The 20,732-nt window shown below is 39.3% G+C and overlaps 1 protein-coding gene across 11 annotated transcripts in view; it reads left to right on the plus strand.

The window, feature by feature from the left end:
- ASXL3 (ASXL transcriptional regulator 3) overlaps window positions 1-20,732 on the plus strand; it is a 188,594-nt gene that overhangs the window by 116,757 nt on the left and 51,105 nt on the right. The window contains exons 1-3 of one of the 11 annotated variants that reach the window (XM_072829184.1): window positions 1,396-1,611; window positions 2,279-2,340; window positions 10,930-10,988. The exons of 8 other annotated variants lie outside the window; for them this stretch is intronic. In XM_072829184.1, coding sequence (XP_072685285.1) covers window positions 10,983-10,988 — 6 coding nt within the window. In that variant the 5' untranslated portion in view covers window positions 1,396-1,611; window positions 2,279-2,340; window positions 10,930-10,982. Of the gene's footprint in view, window positions 1-1,395; window positions 1,612-2,278; window positions 2,341-10,929; window positions 10,989-20,732 lie in introns of those variants that run through there. 2 more of the 11 variants (XM_072829185.1, XM_072829186.1) reach the window with 2 other exon arrangements.

Here is a 20,732-nt window from a genome sequence, read left to right on the forward strand (position 1 = left end):
TGTTTCCTTACAAAAGAAAAGGAAAAAAATATTTCATCACATAAACTTTTATTAAATTTCACAAAAGTTATTAAATGGCAACTAGGAAAAATTTCCTTGTGATTCTTATTTCAATAAATTTTGACACTGAATATAGTTTCCAGTTGATGGACATAATGTGTATGTGTTTATCTATTTGCATCTCAAAATGAGAGGTACATCCATATACTGAAATGAGTGAGATTGATTCAACATTTCCATATTACTTTGAATAAATTTTCTTAGCTTTTTATTTGATTCTGTTTTCTATGAACTTAGCTGCCTCCTTTCATATATATTTAAAATGTGATAAGCTACAGTTTTCTACCACTTGTATGTATCTCTTTGGTGGAGATTATTGTCCATATTTAGAAAAAGATTATTTTGATTTTGCTTACACTTCTGTTTTGAGGTTTGCCTTCATTCCTTGAAAATTTGTTTGATGTTTACTATGAATATGGTATGTTTTAGATACTTTGGAGCAATGGAAAGACAGTAAGTGCCCATTAAGTATTTATTGATGATTAAGTATGCTTTAGTTGGATACATAAGCTATATTTATGAATAATCAAAATGTGAGGTAGAAACAGGTAAGCCTAGAGGGGAAAGAACAAAGTATATTGAGCTTTCATATGCAGAAGGGGAAAATCAGAGACAAACTTAAGGTCCTTGAATTGGACCTTGAGATGTAGGCAAGAGTTAAATAAAATAGAAGGAAATCTACCAAGTGAAAAGTTCAAAGATATAAAATAAAAAGCTAATTTTGTGGGAGTCTAGATTGTAGGAAGAACAGTGCTAAAGAATCTGGACAGACAAATTGGAAGTCAATTTTGGAAGATTCCTTGAGTATGACGTTCAGGAGTCTGAATAGTATTCTCCCTGTGTTTGCAAAGCCATTGAAGGCTTTTGAGCACAGCTGTAATATAGTAAGATTGTTGCTTTTTAAGAAAATTATTCTCACAGTATTGAAAGGGAATGCAGAGATGGGAAGCATAAAAATGGGAAGAGTTGTTAGGAAGCAATTTTAGTTGTTCCAAAAAGGCAAAATGAGGGCTTGAATTTGGAGAATAGTGTTGAAATTAAAGAGGAAGAAGATAATGTGATATCACCATCATCACCATCATCATCCAGTGGTAGCAATTTTACATTTTGTCAAATAACACTTGAACAAGGTATGGGGGAAGCCATAATGACTCTCAGGTTTCAGATTTGTGTGGGTAAGAACTGAAATTTGGGAGTTAAAGAAAAACTTTTTTGGGGAGGTTGGTGAGACTGATATATTAGCTGTAGAACTGTTTCCTCCACCTCAGCATATGTGTGGTTTATCTTGTTTATAATTCTATCTCCAGCTCCTGGAATAAGATTTGGCACTACAAGATCTTTTGGAATGAACAAATGACAGATTGCCCTAGGTTTAGCCAAATATTTTGGTTACCCAGAAGACCAGTTTAAGCCTAGTATTTTATTCAATCTGTAGCAGCTTCTGTTCCTCAATTTTCCAGTCACTGTGAGAAGTGTAAATGAATAAGGCATAATACCTGTCCTCATAGAACATTTAGTCCACTGGTAAATTACTCAAGCTGTATTTACCAGGTATGTACTGTGTACTATATATACTTTGTTAAATACAGAGGATGTAAGAATGAATCTTGTGGAGAAATCACAGATAGGAGAAAGACAGCCTCATGCTGATATATAATATACTTCGCTCATTGCTAGGTAAGAAGTCTAATAACTGGGTAAACCTATGCCAAATTTAGTATAACCAGGAAGTGCAATATAAATATCAAAATATACATTTAAAGAAAATCTTCTGCAGGCACAGAGGATGAAGAACTTTAATTAGAAACTAATATTGTAGAAGATTTTTTGGTGGAAAGGGTACTTCATTTGAGCCTTGAAGAACTTATAGGTGTTTTGTAAGTAGAGCCAAGGGAAAGTGAAATCGACAGAGGGAGAGCATGTCATTTATAACGATTTACTGCTTGTGTGTTCCACAAGATTTACTAGTTCAGTATGACTGGATCATCCTATGGGGGGAAAGTGGTGAGCTACTCTGATGATGGGGAGTATGGTTTACAACCTTAATGACCTGGTTGCAGATTAAGCCCTTCAAACTTTTTCTGAAACCAGTGGATACCATCAGAGAGTTTTTCAAATGAGAAATGGCATGGATAGAATAATTTAAACAGATATTTTCATGCCTAGACATAGGGGAGGGACAAAGGATAAATAAAATGCATTCCTTATTTTCTCCTAGGAGCTAGTAGCCCTCTGAATGATGGATTGGACAGGCAGAAAGATAAGACACAGAGACACTGGGTAAGAGACAATTGGAATAGTTGAGATATGAGATAAGGCTGTGACCTTGGGCATTGGCCTTGGAAATGAGAAGAAAGGACTGAATTCCAGGCATAGTTTCAACCACTTGAGTAGGAATAAATGACAGATTGCCTGTGGGATGGGGTTGTAAAAGGTCTAGAAGGCAACTGGAGATTTTATCTAGGGTGACTTGGGAGGACAGAAAGGCTCTGTGGGCCTATCAACATTTGATACCAAGAAATTTAGAGCTCTGTTTCTGTGTGCCTTGCTTGAGATGAGCTGAAACCTCTCTCGTGTCAGAAAGTAGTAGCCGACTTACAACAAGCTCCCCAAACTGCTGCTGTTTTAGTACAGCTTAGAAATATCCAGATGGGATTGAACACCACCACTACTTTCTCAGCCAGAATGAGTAGAAAAGGTATGCAAATGTGAAGCTGATTACATAGATTTATTTGAGCCAGTGGAAAGCACTATAATTATTTGAAATACCTCAGAATTTCACTTATGTATGAAAGCTTGTCTTTATATATTTGTATAGAATTTGGAAGTTCCAAGTTTCCTGTTTCCTTCCTTTGGCTCTCCAGGTTTCTACCAGATTTCTCCCCTGGTGTAGCTCCTACCCGCCTCTGACTCTGGACCATAAAGTTGGGGATCTTTCAGTTATCACATCTTGAAAATATGGAAGCTAGGTTTCCCATTTATCTTGACAGTGCCAACTGTCATTATGCCAACCTGTCTGGTATTTTGTTTTTCTGTATTTTTACTTTTCTTTTATAGAGGCCTGCTTATCTTAGATTTCATGTATGTTAACTTCTTGTTGTTTTATAACATTTTCACATCTAGTTTTATATTTAACTTTACTCTCCTTTACATGTTCTACCACAAGTAACAGAAAATCAAACTCAAACTTAGATATAAAGGAATTGATTGGCTTAGGTAATTAGAAGACAAGTTAAAGAGGGCTTCCAGTTTTTTGGTCCTAGGATCCACTTATTGTCAAGAACCCATTTCATTATTATTTAATGAATTAATTTTAAAAATCATCTTTCTTGTTGTTGGCACTATTGTAATTTGGATTTTTGTTTTTTGTTTTTTTCTAATTCCCCTTTGTGATAGGATGCCTACCTGAATCAAAGAATGAGTATTTGCCCCTGGTTTACATTCATGGGAAAAATAATTCTGTCCCAGTATTTCAAAGAAAAGATCTAAGATTCACACTAATGGTACTACTTAGATCACATGACCTTCTTAAACAACACCTCTGGCCATGAAATGGAATATCCAAATTGTTTAGAGCAGCTAGACCTAGTCTTGAGCTTCAGTGTGCTCACCATCTCAAGTAAAATAGTGCACTGTGATAGAGGTTAGGGGTGCCTTAGAAATCTGGTTTTTAGGAAGTTATTTTAGAGGATATGCAATTGGGGGTGGGGGAGAATCTTGGTCGTCCACTAACAGTGCCCACTGTAGTGGGGTAGGTATTGAATTTGGTTTTAACATGTTGGATTGAGATGCTTCTACTACATGAAATGTTCTATGTTCAGGTTTTAAAGCGGAAGGAGATGAAGTTAGTTTACATCTGTTTATAAAATCTACGTAGATAATGACATCAACTGTGCGATTTGATGAGGCTACAAGATAAGAGTCATCCCAGAGAAATACATGTATTTGTGAGAGGGCGTGAATAAGAAAGTATGGGAAGAAGCCAGGGAATAGACAGAAAATAGCAAATATATCAGAGATCATCATGTGCAGGTTTTGTCCAGGTCCCATGGATTTTAATTTGGTTCAGGCAACAGGATCAAATGGATGTTAGGAGGTCACTGGGGAGTAAGTGGGATATCTTTCCTTTGTCCCTGTAGATCCACCCATCAGTCTTCTTCACTCTGCTTTGCTGCAGGAGGCTAAACCATGTATGGACTAAGGCACCAGGAGGACCTATGCCTTCTGTATTTTTTTTTTTAATTTTAAATAATCATAAACTTTTAGAAAATTTGAAGATATGTTAGAGAATTAGTTTCTAGCCTGTTTATCCGTCCAAGACCCCACCCCTCCCCCAGTAAATTATGTCTTTAAATATTTGTACCTTGCACCTATTAGTTGGCACATAATATTTATTTGTCCCAATACCACTGATGTTCACTTGATCATTTGATTAAAATGTATCTGCCAGTCTTCTGCAGTACAATTACTTCTTCTCTCTTTGTAATTAAATAGTATTTTGTGAGGAGGTTCTTTTAAACTGTGTAAATGTCCTTTCTCTTCAGACCTTCAGTTTATTCATTTATTTGTATCTGTATGGGTTCATTGTTTTCTATTTTTTCAATAGATGACTATGCTCAAATTGTCCCACATTTGGTTACTGACAGCCGTTCAAGCTGGCTCCTGTAACTTCTGATGTCTCCATTGCCCTCTGATCACTTCATTACTTTGAAGCACATCACATTGTTCCAGTCTCCTCTTAGACTTTTTTTTGCCCAGGCCCTGGAATGAACCTTTTCTTCAAGGAGCCGTAGTTCCTTGTAGTGGAGGATAGTACTTTGGAATCTGGATGTCACAGCAAGTGTAGTCTTTGTGCATGTGTGTATGAATGAATACCTCTTTACCTCTGTCTCTTGGAGACAAGGAACACCTTACAGAAGAAAGACCATGAATCTTTCAGAATCTATAAACATAACACAATTTATATCGACATTTACTTCTATATGTATCTTGTGTCTATATCTATATAATCTATATCTTGTAAACCAAGAATTTACATTTATACTTCCAGGCCTTACCTAATACCCCATGGTTTATTCTAATTTTCTTCCTTTCCATAGTTTACACTGACACTAAGAGACCCAGTTTTTATTACCTTAATTTACCTAAATATTTAATCAATCCCCTTATAGGCAGCCACTCTTCCATACTGTCCCATGTGGATGGTCTCCTTTACTACACCCAGGCTCACACTCTATGACAGGCTACTTATCCACCCATCCTGCTTGGGTACCTTCCCCTCCTGCATATCAGTGTAGGAGTAATTCCTCACTGTGCAATACCTCTGTAGCTCCTCTCAGGGCTTCCGTCCATGCAGATACTTTACCTCACCCCATAAGGCTCTATGATCACACTTTGGGCCATCATGGGTCCCTCTGCTCCTTTTTCAGGACAGGGGCCTATATTGTTTTAAGCTTCAGGCCTGAATCTTTTGGAAGCAGGAAGAGAAGGCCCCGTGGATTTAATTGGGTTCAGCTATTGGGGAGCCCCAAAAAGAGTTTGGTCAAAAGAAGAATAAGATTGAGCCCCTCACCTGCCCTGTGTGGTCAGCACATGATGCGTCCATCGACCAGCTCCTATCAAAAGGTCCTCTCCATATAGCCCTCTGTCTGTCCAAGTTCTGATAAACCCTTTCTCTTGGTACCCTTCAGGTCAAATACTACTTTTTACTATTAGCTTTAGTTTACTGAACTCTCCTTGGTGGTTTGCTGCACCCTAAGATACCTTTCTTTGTGAGTAGTTGCTTTAATTTACTCTCTTCAAATGATGCTAACTTGAATAAGCCATCTGTGCCTGCTGGGACTCCTGACTGACAGACTTTTTGAAAATTTAAGTAGAATAATATGAAGGTTAAGCAAATTCTAGTGGTTCAAGGAAGGAATGGAATATATAATTCATTCATTCATCCAACCAATGTTTATTTAACACCTATTATGTGCTTGATAAGCACTGATAATACAAATATCAATAAAGTCAGTTCCAACTCTGAGAGAAGTGATGGTTCTAGAGGGGAGAGAGAGATGTAAAAGCATATAGTTACAGAAGCATGCTATGGTGGTAGCATACACATTGTTCCAGAGGAAAAGTGAGGAGATAATTATACTTTGTATGTGGGAATTAGAGAACACCTCAAAGAGAATGTGTTGTCTAAACTGCATCTGGCAAGATGGAGGAAATTTACCTGGAAAAGAAGTGTGGTAAGCATTCCGAGTAGAGGAGACAGTGTGTGACAGTAGTAATATTGATGACATACGGTGCTAAGCCTTCTACATCAATTATCACTAATCCTTGCTATAACTCTCTAAAGAGTTTGTACTATTAACCCCTCTGTATCTATGTGAAAGTAAGGATCAGGAAAGGACTTACCCAACTTCTTCCAAGACAAGAGAACCAAAATTTGAACACCCCTTTGTCTGACTCCTAAGTTTATGCTCGCTCTTCTACATGGTGTTTCTTGCTCCCCAAACACAGGCAAAGAAGGATCTGCTGTCCATCAACATGTAATTTGAGATAGAGGGGGTACAGAATGAGTAAACTGAGTTTAGAAGGGGAGGTGAAGCAAATCTTTAAAAAAGGCCTTCTGTGTAAACAATGTAGTACATACCAAGATTTTATGTTTGGAGCATGACATTATTTCATTTCTATTTTAGAAAAGGACTCTGTTGAAGGAATAAAGCATGAAGTAGAGGAAAGAGATTCTCCTACTTTCCACCTGGCTAAGCTCTAGCCATTCTGTCTTTAAACCTATATCTAAACCTTCTGCTCCTAGCGCCTGTGCTTGCTAAGAGCACTGCTAGAGGCACTTTATGGCATCTTTTGGCAAGGCCAGCTTATTCTCATCCACCCTGTCAGTGTCATCTCCTCACAAAGGCTTTTCTTGTCCTTCCACCCATGTAGAGTAGCCTCTTCAGTTGTCCTCGGACTTATTTTTCTGTTTATTTTCCTCCCAGTACTTAATCATAGTTAATAGTTACTTGCTTACATATTTGTCTTCACTCATGAAAAAAGAAGCCCCAGGACAGTGGCTTTGTGGCTGTCTTCTAGTCACTGTGCCTAGCATGGAGTAAGTGTTCAGTAAACAGTTTTTGAATGAATGAATGAATGAATGAATATAGGCTGGGCATCCACTTAGAAGCTAGTATAATGTGTTTGATAAGCATAAGAACTTAGCCAAAAGCATTATAGAATGAAAAAGAAAGGCCTAATTCATGAGACATCAGTTTGCTGTTGTTGCTATAACAAAATACCACAGACTGAGTGACTTAAATTTATTCTCACAGTTCTGAAGGCTGTAAGTCCAAGATCAGGGTACTGGCCTGGTTGGATTTTCCTGAGATCTCTCTCCTTGGCTTGCAGAAAGACTCCTTTTTGCTGTGTCCTCACATGGCCCCTTTTCTCTATGTGCCCACATCCCTGCTGTCCCTTCCTCTTTTTATAAAGACATTCACCATATTGGGTTAGGGCCTTGCCCTATGGCCTCATTTATGCTTAATTTCCTCTTTAAAGGTATTGTTTCCAAGTATAGTCACACTGGAGGTGAGGACTTCAACACAGGAATTGAGGAGACATTTTAGGGATAAAACTAACAAGACTTGGTAATTGGATTTGGGTCAGAAGGAGGAATTAAATATATATCTTAGGCAGTAAATGTTTATTGCACAGTTGAAAGTAGCAGAAGATGGCTATGTCTTAAAAGCCAGGGTAGGCTTAAACATGTGTTTGTCCTAAAAATTGAGGTCGTTGATGGGAGAAATTGAAGATAGAAGAAAGAGGGTTTGATTTATTGACCAAGCTTTAGAATAATGAGACAGGATGGGCTATATTAGACAAGAAGCTGATTTAAAAATCAGAAAAAAAAAAATCAGGTTCTGATTTCTGACAACAGAAAGTACTGATTTCTGAGATCAGAGAGAAGAGAAGCAAGAGAGGAGGAGCAAAGAAATGAATGAGAAGAGTAGACTGGAAAAGGAGGGTTTTTTAACTGCGGGGTGTGTGATTGTTCACACACTAAAAGATTATGACTGTCGGGAGGCTGACAAGGCTTTGGAAAGAAGCCTGAAGGGTGATACTGTGGGTCCATCCTGGTGAAAAGCTGGTTGCTGAACAGCATTGAGGCCCCATTTAACATTTGATGGCAGTGGGTCCAGTTGGTCTGCTCACGTTTCACTTCAGTAATCCTAAATGTTTGTGCATTTAGCTTGGTAACAGAAGTGCCAGGAGTTGGATTTTGCCAAGATTAGAGATTTTCAAAGGCTCACATTGAAAAAACTGAGAGATTTTAGAGAACTTGTGAGATGCTTGTCGGAGTGATTGATTATGGGGTCCAGGCTTTAGGGAGAGAAGTTAGGGTCAAGGGGGCTTGACTGAGTGGAGGTCTCAGGGAGGGGAAAATATGGCTTTAAAGGAAGAAAGATATGTTGTTGAAAGAAGTAGTATAGGGCCTCAAGATAACACACTTCAAATATGATCAGGTTTTGGTAAACATATAGGTCAAAAGCTATCTTTTTGGTCATAGCATTTCAGTTCAGAGATTAAGTGCAAAGAAACCAAAGGGTGAAAGCAGCATTAGTCAGTGCTAATGAACAGGGTGGAATTGCAGCTAGTTCTTCATTCAGTTCCCAGGTAGGAATATTACCTGAATAAATTCAGTGCGTTTGTCTATAGCCAGACATGGCTTGTGCATAACTCTCTGCAAAATATGCTTGGGGAGTTTTTAGAACCTCCTTTATTTTACAAAGCAGATCTCTTCTTTCTATAAGAATTTGTACTTTATAAACAATATCTACATGGAACAATGCTATGACCTTTTAAAAATATATAGCAGCTGGTGGAATAAATGTCAGCTAAAGTGGGGTCATATTTAGGTTTTTATTACACTTTCCAATTGAACATCACTGATGAATAGGTTGTTGTCATTTCTGTCATCTGTATCATTTTTAAGTGATGTTCATCTCTGCCTCCATTTGGTGGTATTGGGACTATTAGGGCTGTCTCTCCAAATACTTAAAAGACCATCCCCCAACTGCTTCTAAATAAATTATGACTGTTATTTTTGTCCAAATGGTAATTGCAGCATTTCAATCCATTCTTACTAATCTTCCAATTTTGTTCTGCATTCATATCTGTGTCGCTATGGTCTGTTAAATGACTAGCCACTGAAGGATATGTACTGTGTAGGCTCTTTAAAATCCTATCTAGCTTTGTGCTCTTCAGGTTTTTGCACTCACTGGCAATAATGCACATAATTTTAACTGTGGAGAATGTCATTAAACTAAAATGGAACATTTACACAGTTCCTTTTGCAGAGGATTTTGGACTAGGAAAATGAATGTGTGTGTCAGACATTTTACAGCACATGAGAATGTGATTTATTGATTTCTGATGGCTCTGTTGGCATCAGTGTATATATTTAAAGAAGTCACGCAGCCTTTATAAATGCAAATGGGAAAGGGCTTTCCATCTTTTTCCTCATGGAAATAGCTCATACATTTGCAATAACTCAGGCTCCTCTTAGAGATTGCTCTATGTACTGTATATATTGATTTAAAAATTATACCGTTATTTTATTCTACAAATAGCGTTTATAATGAAATGTCAATTTACCTAACAGATTATAGAAATTCAAAAGTATTAAAGATATGAAAAAATACTAGTATCTTAAGCCTTTAGGTAAAAGTGTGTACTTGAGATGTAATTATTTTAATGGAACTGACACTGGCTTTTTCCTTGCTTCTGAAAGCATATCTTAAAGTACTTAAGAAATCCAATATTCCTTCTAGCCTAAGTCACTTACTGGTGATAGTAAATCATACATGGCCAAAGATATCCTTACAGACCACACCTGATATTTCCATGCTTGCCATTTGAGCTCTATGCTTATGGAGGGAAGTAATTCTCTCTGGATATTATCCATTTCTTAGCTAACTAGAGAATTAACATCAAATCCTGTTTATTGGTATCTGCTTTGAAGTATATCAAATAATGTATAGACTGGATTGAAGTACATCTGTGCAAGCAATTGCATGTCATAGACAATCTGACAAATGGAGTTTCAGTCCTGTGCATAAGAAAGTTAATTGGGGATCACACACTCATTTAACCTGGAGAACATCCCATTCTGTGCATTAAACCACTTTCTTCCTCCTTTACATGAGATACTAAGTGGGAACCTTATGGCTTGAGAGGCTGTCTTTGGCCATGTACAATCAATTACACATGATCAAGCATACTGGATGATTAAATATTTGGTACTATCATCTAATATTTACATAATTACCTTTATGGTATCTTACATAAATTTTAATATGTATATGTGTAATACTTAGTTTATATGAGAATAGAGAGAAGGAACTTTAACTTCATTTTATCATGCAAATGAGTAGAACTTAAGAAAGGGAGTCACGCAGATGGCAGATAACACATTTGTGCCTATGCCTGTCATTTTAATAAGGGACATTCTAATGTCTAGGTCACCATGGATCATTATGAACAGGTGTCATACAGTGACTCTCACCCCTAAATTAGGCTGAAGGGTAGAAGGAAGAAAATGAATTTTACTCATTAAATCACCTTTAGAACTACTAATAGTTATTAAACGCTATTCAAAAAATATAGTTGCCTAAGAAAACATTTGGTTCCATTTGTAAAATTTATTAAAGATCATTGTAAAGAAATAAAGAACCAATTATAAGCAGGGAGTGAGCAGTGTAGTAATGTTCGAACCTCTAGATTACAGTGACAGCATTATTTAATAACCTTCCCTGCTTCTAAATTCCATTAAAATGACACTGGCTTTTTCCGTTATATTTCTTTATCAATCCTAAAACCTAGGGGAAGAATACCATCCAGATGCCAAAAACTGTGTGGAATTTCAGCAGGAGATAATGAAGGTGAGACTAGATTGAGCTAAGAGATTTGTAAAATGAAAGGGGCTGCCTGGAAAGGAACACTCTTTGTGGGATCTAACTGAAGTGGACTATAAATTTCTCTTCGACACAATCAGCAATGAGTGATCCAGCCAAAGGAAAGGGGGGAGCATTCCAGAGAAGATCTCTCTACTAACTCTTACTTTCTGGGAATGTTTGCTAGCTTTTAGTCTCTGAACAGCAGGGTATCACTGCAGAAAATGTTTCCAGTCTGTGCTTGCTGAGGGTTTGCCTTGTGTTCTCTGTCCAAAAGCTAGCTGTTTTGCTAGATAAGGGGAGGCCTAGCCTCATTGATGTATCCTTAAATGTGTTCTTTATTAAGGAATCAATCCCTATTCTTCACAAGTGCCAAACCTCTACTTGGGCAAGTATCACTGGAGTAAACATATACTTTTTCCTGATCCCTTATCTGAGCCTGAAAGATTTATACCAAGTCCAGCAAAGTTTCTGACAGAAACTATCTCAGTAGCTAATACTGATCCAACACCTACTGACCTCTTGCTCAGGAGGAAAAGACAGAGTTCAGTAACGCGACATAGGAAAGATTTAGCAGTTCAAAATACAGCCCAAAATACAATTCTGTGACAATTCAGAAAACAAGAATATGTGTTACTAAAACAGGATAAAAATTATTTTGAGAACGTCTGTTAATAAACTGAAGGAGATTTATGAGAATCCAGTCATTTTTACAAGTATTAATTAAAATTTTACAGTGGGCTCTGCGTGTACTGGCCAGTAGGGATAGTACGTCACGCGAGACTACTGTGCATCTGCCTTCATGGAGCTTCCAGTCCAGCACTGGAAGTGGTGCATGTTCACGGAGGCCCCTGGGAATATAATTTTAAAGAAGTGAGAAAAAGCTTCTGAGGAGGCTTCTGAGAGAGCCCGATGCAGTTAGGTTACATGGATGCAGTTTGATGCTTTGAAATCTTAAGATGTCTTTGGCAGAACCAGAGCAGTGCTCAGTCTCTGGCACATTCCTCTCACTACCGAGGCATGTGTTTTTCTAGTCTGACAGGTGAGAACAGACACTGTGAGCCCTAGGCCCTGTTACCTCTGCTTGTTACAGGCAGTTCTTGCCTGGCCTCTGGTAGTTTTTCTCACATTTATGCACTGATAAGCACTAAGCAGAAGGACTCCAGAATTTCCTCTCCATGGTGCTGTGCTCTCCTTTGAGTGATAACTGTCTTGATTTCTTCTGCTCTCAGCTTCAGTGCCTTGTTAGACCAGTAGTTGGAGGGTGGTGCCATTTACTGAGGTAGGTGAGATTTGAGAAGCATGATTTTCATTTTGGACAGTTTGTGTCTGAGGTGCATTTGAGTAATCTATGTGGAAATTTTGAATAAGAATTTTACTTTATAAATATGAAGTTTATTTTATTTTTTTTAAAAGCAATAATATTCATTAATTAACATTTATTAAGCACCTACTTTGCCTTACTTTTCTTTTTTTTTTTTTTTTTTTATTGGTGTTCAATTTACTAACATACAGAATAACACCCAGTGCCCGTCACCCATTCACTCCCACCCCCCGCCCTCCTCCCCTTCTACCACCCCTAGTTCGTTTCCCAGAGTTAGCAGTCTTTACGTTCTGTCTCCCTTTCTGATATTTCCCACACATTTCTTCTCCCTTCCCTTATTTTCCCTTTCACTATTATTTATATTCCCCAAATGAATGAGAACATATAATATTTGTCCTTCTCCGACTGACTTACTTCACTCAGCATAATACCCTCCAGTTCCATCCACGTTGAAGCAAATGGTGGGTATTTGTCATTTCTAATAGCCGAGTAATATTCCATTGTATACATAAACCACATCTTCTTTATCCATTCATCTTTCGTTGGACACCGAGGCTCCTTCCACAGTTTGGCTATCGTGGCCATTGCTGCTATAAACATCGGGGTGCAGGTGTCCCGGCGTTTCATTGCATTTGTATCTTTGGGGTAAATCCCCAACAGTGCAATTGCTGGGTCGTAGGGCAGGTATATTTTTAACTGTTTGAGGAACCTCCACACAGTTTTCCAGAGTGGCTGCACCAGTTCACATTCCCACCAACAGTGTAAGAGGGTTCCCTTTTCTCCGCATCCTCTCCAACATTTGTTGTTTCCTGCCTTGTTAATTTTCCCCATTCTCACTGGTGTGAGGTGGTATCTCATTGTAGTTTTGATTTGTATTTCCCTGATGGCAAGTGATGCAGAGCATTTTCTCATATGCATGTTGGCCATGTCTATGTCTTCCTCTGTGAGATTTCTGTTCATGTCTTTTGCCCATTTCATGATTGGATTGTTTGTTTCTTTGGTGTTGAGTTTAATAAGTTCTTTATAGATCTTGGAAACTAGCCCTTTATCTGATATGTCATTTGCAAATATCTTCTCCCATTCTGTAGGTTGTCTTTGAGTTTTGTTGACTGTAAACTTTGCTGTGCAAAAGCTTCTTATCTTGATGAAGTCCCAATAGTTCATTTTTGCTTTTGTTTCTTTTGCCTTCGTGGATGTATCTTGCAAGAAGTTACTATGGCCGAGTTCAAAAAGGGTGTTGCCTGTGTTCTTCTCTAGGATTTTGATGGAATCTTGTCTCACATTTAGATCTTTCATCCATTTTGAGTTTATCTTTGTGTATGGTGAAAGAGAGTGGTCTAGTTTCATTCTTCTGCATGTGGATGTCCAATTTTCCCAGCACCATTTATTGAAGAGACTGTCTTTCTTCCAATGGATAGTCTTTCCTCCTTTATCGAATATTAGTTGCCCATAAAGTTCAGGGTCCACTTCTGGATTCTCTATTCTGTTCCACTGATCTATGTGTCTGTTTTTGTGCCAGTACCACGCTGTCTTGATGACCACAGCTTTGTAGTACAACCTGAAATCTGGCATTGTGATGCCCCCAGATATGGTTTTCTTTTTTAAAATTCCCCTGGCTATTCGGGGTCTTTTCTGATTCCACACAAATCTTAAAATAATTTGTTCTAACTCTCTGAAGAAAGTCCATGGTATTTTGATAGGGATTGCATTAAACGTGTATATTGCCCTGGGTAACATTGACATTTTCACAATATTAATTCTGCCAATCCATGAGCATGGAATATTTTTCCATCTCTTTGTGTCTTCCTCAATTTCTTTCAGAAGTGTTCCATAGTTTTGAGGGTATAGATCCTTTACATCTTTGGTGAGGTTTATTCCTAGGTATCTTATGCTTTTGGGTGCAATTGTAAATGGGATTGACTCCTTAATTTCTCTTTCTTCAGTCTCATTGTTTGTGTATAGAAATGCCACTGACTTCTGGGCATTGATGTTGTATCCTGCCACGCTACCGAATTGCTGTATGAGTTCTAGCAATCTTGGGGTGGAGACTTTTGGGTTTTCTATGTAGAGTATCATGTCATCGGCGAAGAGGGAGAGTTTGACTTCTTCTTTGCCAATTTGAATGCCTTTAATGTCTTTTTGTTGTCTGATTGCTGAGGCTAGGACTTCCAGTACTATGTTGAATAGCAGTGGTGAGAGTGGACATCCCTGTCTTGTTCCTGATCTTAGGGGAAAGGCTCCCAGTGCTTCCCCATTGAGAATGATATTTGCTGTGGGCTTTTCATAGATGGCTTTTAAGATGTCGAGGAATGTTCCCTCTATCCCTACACTCTGAAGAGTTTTGATCAGGAATGGATGCTGTATTTTGTGAAATGCTTTCTCTGCATCCAATGAGAGGATCATATGGTTCTTGGTTTTTCTCTTGCTGATATGATGAATCACATTGATTGTTTTACGGGTGTTGAACCAGCCTTGTGTCCCAGGGATAAATCCTACTTGGTCATGGTGAATAATTTTCTTAATGTACTGTTGGATCCTATTGGCCAGTATCTTGTTGAGAATTTTTGCATCCATGTTCATCAGGGATATTGGTCTGTAATTCTCCTTTTTGGCGGGGTCTTTGTCTGGCTTTGGAATTAAGGTGATGCTGGCTTCATAGAACGAATTTGGAAGTACTCCATCTCTTTCTATCTTTCCAAACAGCTTTAGGAGAATAGGTATGATTTCTTCTTTAAACGTTTGATAAAATTCTCCTGGGAAGCCATCTGGCCCTGGACTCTTGTGTCTTGGGAGGTTTTGGATGACTGCTTCAATTTCCTCCCTGGTTATTGGCCTGTTCAGGTTTTCTATTTCTTCCTGTTCCAGTTTTGGTAGTTTGTGGCTTTCCAGGAATGCGTCCATTTCTTCTAGATTGCCTAATTTATTGGCGTATAGCTGTTCATAATATGTTTTTAAAATCGTTTGTATTTCCTTGGTGTTGGTAGTGATCTCTCCTTTCTCATTCATGATTTTATTAATTTGAGTCTTCTCTCTCTTCTTTTTAATAAGGCTGGCTAATGGTTTATCTATCTTATTAATTCTTTCAAAGAACCAACTCCTGGTTCTGTTGATCTGTTCCACAGTTCTTCTGGTCTCGATTTCGTTGAGTTCTGCTCGAATCTTTATTAGCTCCCTTCTTCTCTTGGGTGTAGGATCTATTTGCTGTTTTTTCTCTAGCTCCTTTATGTGTAAGGTTAGCTTTTGTATTTGAGTTCTTTCCAGTTTTTGAATGGATGCTTGTATTGCGATGTATTTCCCCCTTAGGACTGCTTTTGCTGCATCCCAAAGATTTTGAACGGTTGTATCTTCATTCTCATTAGTTTCCATGAATCTTTTTAATTCTTCCTTAATTTCCTGGTTGACCCTTTTATCTTTTAGCAGGATGGTCCTTAACCTCCATGTGTTTGAGGTCCTTCCAAACTTCTTGTTGTGATTTAGTTCTAATTTCAAGGCATTATGGTCCGAGAATATGCAGGGGACGATCCCAATCTTTTGGTATCGGTTCAGACCCGATTTGTGACCCAATATGTGGTCTATTCTGGAGAAAGTTCCATGTGCGCTTGAGAAGAATGTGTATTCAGTTGAGTTTGGATGTAAAGTTCTGTAGATATCTGTGAAATCCATCTGGTCCAGTGTATCATTTAAAGCTCTCGTTTCTTTGGAGATGTTTTGCTTAGAAGACCTATCGAGTATAGAAAGAGCTAGATTGAAGTCACCAAGTATAAGTGTATTATTATCTAAGTATTTCTTCACTTTGGTTAATAATTGATTTATATATTTGGCAGCTCCCACATTCGGAGCATATATATTGAGGATTGTTAAGTCCTCTTGTTGAATAGATCCTTTAAGTATGATATAGTGTCCCTCTTCATCTCTCACTACAGTCTTTGGGGTAAATTTTAGTTTATCTGATATAAGGATGGCTACCCCTGCTTTCTTTTGAGGACCATTCGAATGGTAAATGGTTCTCCAACCTTTTATTTTCAGGCTGTAGGTGTCCTTCTGTCTAAAATGAGTCTCTTGTAGACAGCAAATAGATGGGTCCTGCTTTTTTATCGAGTCTGAAACCCTGCGCCTTTTGATGGGGTCATTAAGCCCGTTCACATTCAGAGTTACTATTGAGAGATATGAGTTTAGTGTCATCATGATATCTATTCAGTCTTTGTTTTTGTGGACTGTTCCACTGAACTTCTTCTTAAAGGGGAATTTTAAGAGGCCCCCTTAAAATTTCTTGCAGAGCTGGTTTGGAGGTCACATATTCTTTTAGTTGCTGCCTGTCTTGGAAGCTCTTTATCTCTCCTTCCATTTTGAATGAGAGCCTTGCTGGATAAAGTATTCTTGGTTGCATGTTCTTCTCATTTAGGGCCCTGAATATATCCTGCCAGCCCTTTCTGGCCTGCCAGGTCTCTGTGGAGAGGTCTGCTGTTACCCTAATACTCCTCCCCATAAAAGTCAGGGATTTCTTGTCTCTTGCTGCTTTAAGGATCTTCTCTTTATCTTTGGAATTTGCAAGCTTCACAATTAAATGTCGAGGTGTTGAACGGTTTTTATTGATTTTAGGGGGGGATCTCTCTATTTCCTGGATCTGAATGCCTGTTTCCCTTCCCAGATTAGGAAAGTTTTCAGCTAGAATTTGTTCAAATACATATTCTGGCCCTCTGTCCCTTTCGGCGCCCTCGGGAACACCAATTAAACGTAGGTTTTTCTTCCTCAGGCTGTCGTTTATTTCCCTTAATCTATCTTCATGGTCTTTTAATTGTTTGTCTCTTTTTTCCTCAGTTTCCCTCTTTGCTATCAACTTGTCTTCTATGTCACTCACTCGTTCTTCCACCTCGTTAACCCTCGTCGTTAGGACTTCTAGTTTGGATTGCATCTCATTCAATTGATTTTTAATTTCTGCCTGATTAGCTCTAAATTCTGCAGTCATGAAGTCTCTTGAGTCCTTTATACTTTTTTCTAGAGCCACCAGTAGCTGTATAATAGTGCTTCTGAATTGGCTTTCTGACATTGAATTGTAATCCAGATTTTGTAACTCTGTGGGAGAGAGGACTGTTTCTGATTCTTTCTTTTGAGGTGAGGTTTTCCTTCTAGTCATTTTGCTCAGTGCAGAGTGGCCAAAAGCAAGTTGTATTGGGAAAAAGAGAAAAAGAGGAGAGAAAGAAGGAAAGAAAAGAGAAAGAGAAAAAAAAAGGGAAGAAAAAGAAAAAAAAAACGAAAAAAAAAAAAGAAGAAGAAAAAGAGAAAGAAAAAGAAAGGAGAAAAAAAGGGGGTGGGGGAAGGAAACAAATCAAAAAGCAAAACAAAACAAAAACAAAAACAAAAACAAACAAACAAAAAAGAACCAATCTTCTGATTCTGTGTACTTTAAGTCCCTTGGCTTCTCCTGGAAGTTGTCAGTCTAGCTGGTCTTCTGGGGGAGGGGCCTGTTGTGCTGATTTTCAGGTGTTAGCAGTTGGGGGAGCTGCTGTGCCCCTGCCTGGTGCAGGGCTCAGTGGGGGTTGTTTACCCCGTGAGGCCGCAGGAGGAACAGCCCCAGTGGCGGGGCAGCTCTGGAAACCTGGATTCAGCTCCGGCAGGAACTCCGTCTACAGGGCCTGGAGGCTCCGGGGCGGGGCCGCTGCTCTGCTCAGCTGGGGCAGGAGCGTCCTCGCTGTCCTGGGCCCTCCCGGCCTCTGCCTGTCCCGGGGGAGGCGGGATCCTGGGCTGTGTCCCGGCGCCCTGTGCTCCGGAGCCTGCGCTGCTGGATTCGCGCTCCCGGGCCGCGCAGCCCCCTCCGCGGAGCCGCCGCCCGAGCCCCTCCGAGCTGCTCCTGGAACCGCGCAGCCCCCTCCGCACGGAGCCTCTTCCTCCGCCCGAGTCCCTCCGAGCTGCTCCCGGGGCCGCGCAGCCCCCTCCGCGGAGCCGCCGCCCGAGCCCCTCCAGCTGCTCCGGGTCCCGCCGGGTCCCGCCGTGCGCGCTGCAGCCCTTAGGGAGCTCGGCGCACTCTCCTGGGCGGGCAGTTGCTGTTACTGTCCCCGGGAGCCCGAGGGCATCCTCGCTCTCCTGGTTCCTGCTCCAACTCCCCGCGAGCCCCTTTCCGCCCGGGAAGGTCGGTGCAGCTCCTGCGTCTCCGGGACGGGGCTCTCCTGTCCTGGGGACACTCGCCCCGGCCCCAGCCCGGCTCCTCGCGGGGCCCCTCCCCCTTGGAGGCCTTTGTTCCTTTATTTCTTTTTCCCCGTCTTCCTACCTTGATAGATGCGCGAAGTCTTCTCACTGTAGCGTTCCAGCTGGTCTCTCTTTAAATCTCAGGCCGAATTCATAGATTTTCAGGATAATTTGAAGGTTTTCTAGGTAGTTTGGTGGAGACAGGTGATTTGGGGACCCTACTCTTCCGCCATCTTGCTCCTCCCCTTCTAAATATGAAGTTTAGAGTTTGAAGCTGAAGTTTAAAAAAAAATGGGAGCCACCAACATCTAGATGTTAATTAAAATCATGGCTATAAATGATATGTAGTATATGCCAGAATGAGAAGGGGGCCAAGACTAAGGCTTGAGATTTCCAAATCTTGATGGCTGAATAAAAGAGATTAAGCTGACAAAGAGTGAAAGTAATGGTCAGTGAAATGAGGGACAGGTAAACCAATGTGTATCACCAAGTCAAGGGAGTGAATATTTAAGAAGGAAGCTGTGATTTATTTAATACTTAAGTATCCCCCAAGGTGAGGATTGAGAGTTAACTATCATATTTCATATGTCATAGATGATCTTGACAGGAGCAATTTTGGAGACATGGTAGGGAGAAAATGCCAGTTTGGAGCAAGGACTTCAAAAGAGAATCAAAGGAGAAAAGTTGGGTGGAACACCATCTTCCTTCACCTTACATGTAAAGTGTATAGGGAAATGAAGCAGTAGATTTTAGAATTAGTTGTTGACTATATTGTGGCCAATGTGTTTCTAAAAGATTGCTGTCATAAATGAGGTCTTTTCTTCCATAATAGAGCTGTTGGATTTGGTGTATAAGAAAGCTATTTTTTTTCTTAGCCACCTTACTCAGTGTTTGATAATTTTGAATTGCTTATCATTTTATGCTCCTGAGTTTCCCAGATAACTAAGAATGAGTAATTTTATCTCCTTTCTGATTAGTATACTTTTTGGAACCACTTCATTTATTTGGTAGGTAAGAAGGCCAGATTAGGGTTTGATGAGTTAAAGAAGCAAAGAGAGAATATAGACAGATGTATCTTTTAAAAAATTTGGCTATGAAGTGGAATAGTCATACGGATAATGGAAATAGCATGATTTAAAAATAAAGGTGAATTTTGTGTATTTGATTTATTTGTTCAGTTGGGAGAGGAGTTAACATGTTTAGTGATCAAAGATATAGAGATTCCTTTGAGAGGGAGCAGTTAAATAAGATAAAAATGGAAATCGGTTGCTTATTTAAAAGGCAGGGGTGGGGAAATACAGATCAAAGTACTAATGGAGAAATTTTCCTTAGAAAGGAGGCAGTATCCATTTCTGGAATACTGGAAGAGAGGAAGAAAGTAGGTGAAGAAGATGGGTGTGAAGTTTGGTCGTGTAAAATCTAGGGATTTCCTATATGATTAGTACAGATTCTTTTTTTTCCCCTACAAAAGTAAGAGTCAAAAGCATGGACAGGAAGCAATGGGTAGGATGAGAAGAGGGAAGAAGGCAAAAAGCTTGAGGAGAATGGAGTTTGGAAAAATCATTGAAGAGTGAGACAGTGAATTCGCTGAAAAAGCACAATTAACTAGTTGGAGAAGTAAGTGATAAGTAACCCAGAGTTAAAGACTTAATTATCAAACCTGTTTGCTAAGAAGAGAAGATTTTTACCGAAAGTGCTGGGTGGAGAGTGGTGGGTCCACCACGGATTGGACCTTTGTTATATGTGTGTATTCAAATGATGAGAAGAGCAAGACCTTAAGAACATCATAGATCAGAATGGATAGGATAGAAGTGAAGGGATGAGTGGACAGCAGGTCTTGATGAGTCAAGAATGGTCAGAGTAGGGCTGTGTGAAGGAGCAAGCCAGAAGGAGTGAGGTGGGTCAGCATAATATGCATGTGACTAAATGTTATAAGGACAGAGCAGTTGGGAAAATTTTCCTCTATCCCCCCAAACATCTATAGTCTTTTGTCTTTTTTTAAGTTATTAGTAGCTCAAAAAATTAGCTTTCATTTATGATATGGTGTTTGGTGTCTAGCTTCAGAATATGTTCTCTACATCAATATACTACAAATACTCTCCAAAGTATTTTAATCTTTTTTTTTTTTTAACTTTTCCCTTTGGATTTTTAGAATTGTGAGTCCTGCAATTGTGTTTTTCTTTCAAGATTTTTTTTTCTATTCTGGGATCCTGAATTTCCATATG

This window comes from Canis lupus, chromosome 6, assembly GCF_048164855.1.
Source record: "Canis lupus baileyi chromosome 6, mCanLup2.hap1, whole genome shotgun sequence".
NCBI lineage: Eukaryota > Metazoa > Chordata > Mammalia > Carnivora > Canidae > Canis > Canis lupus.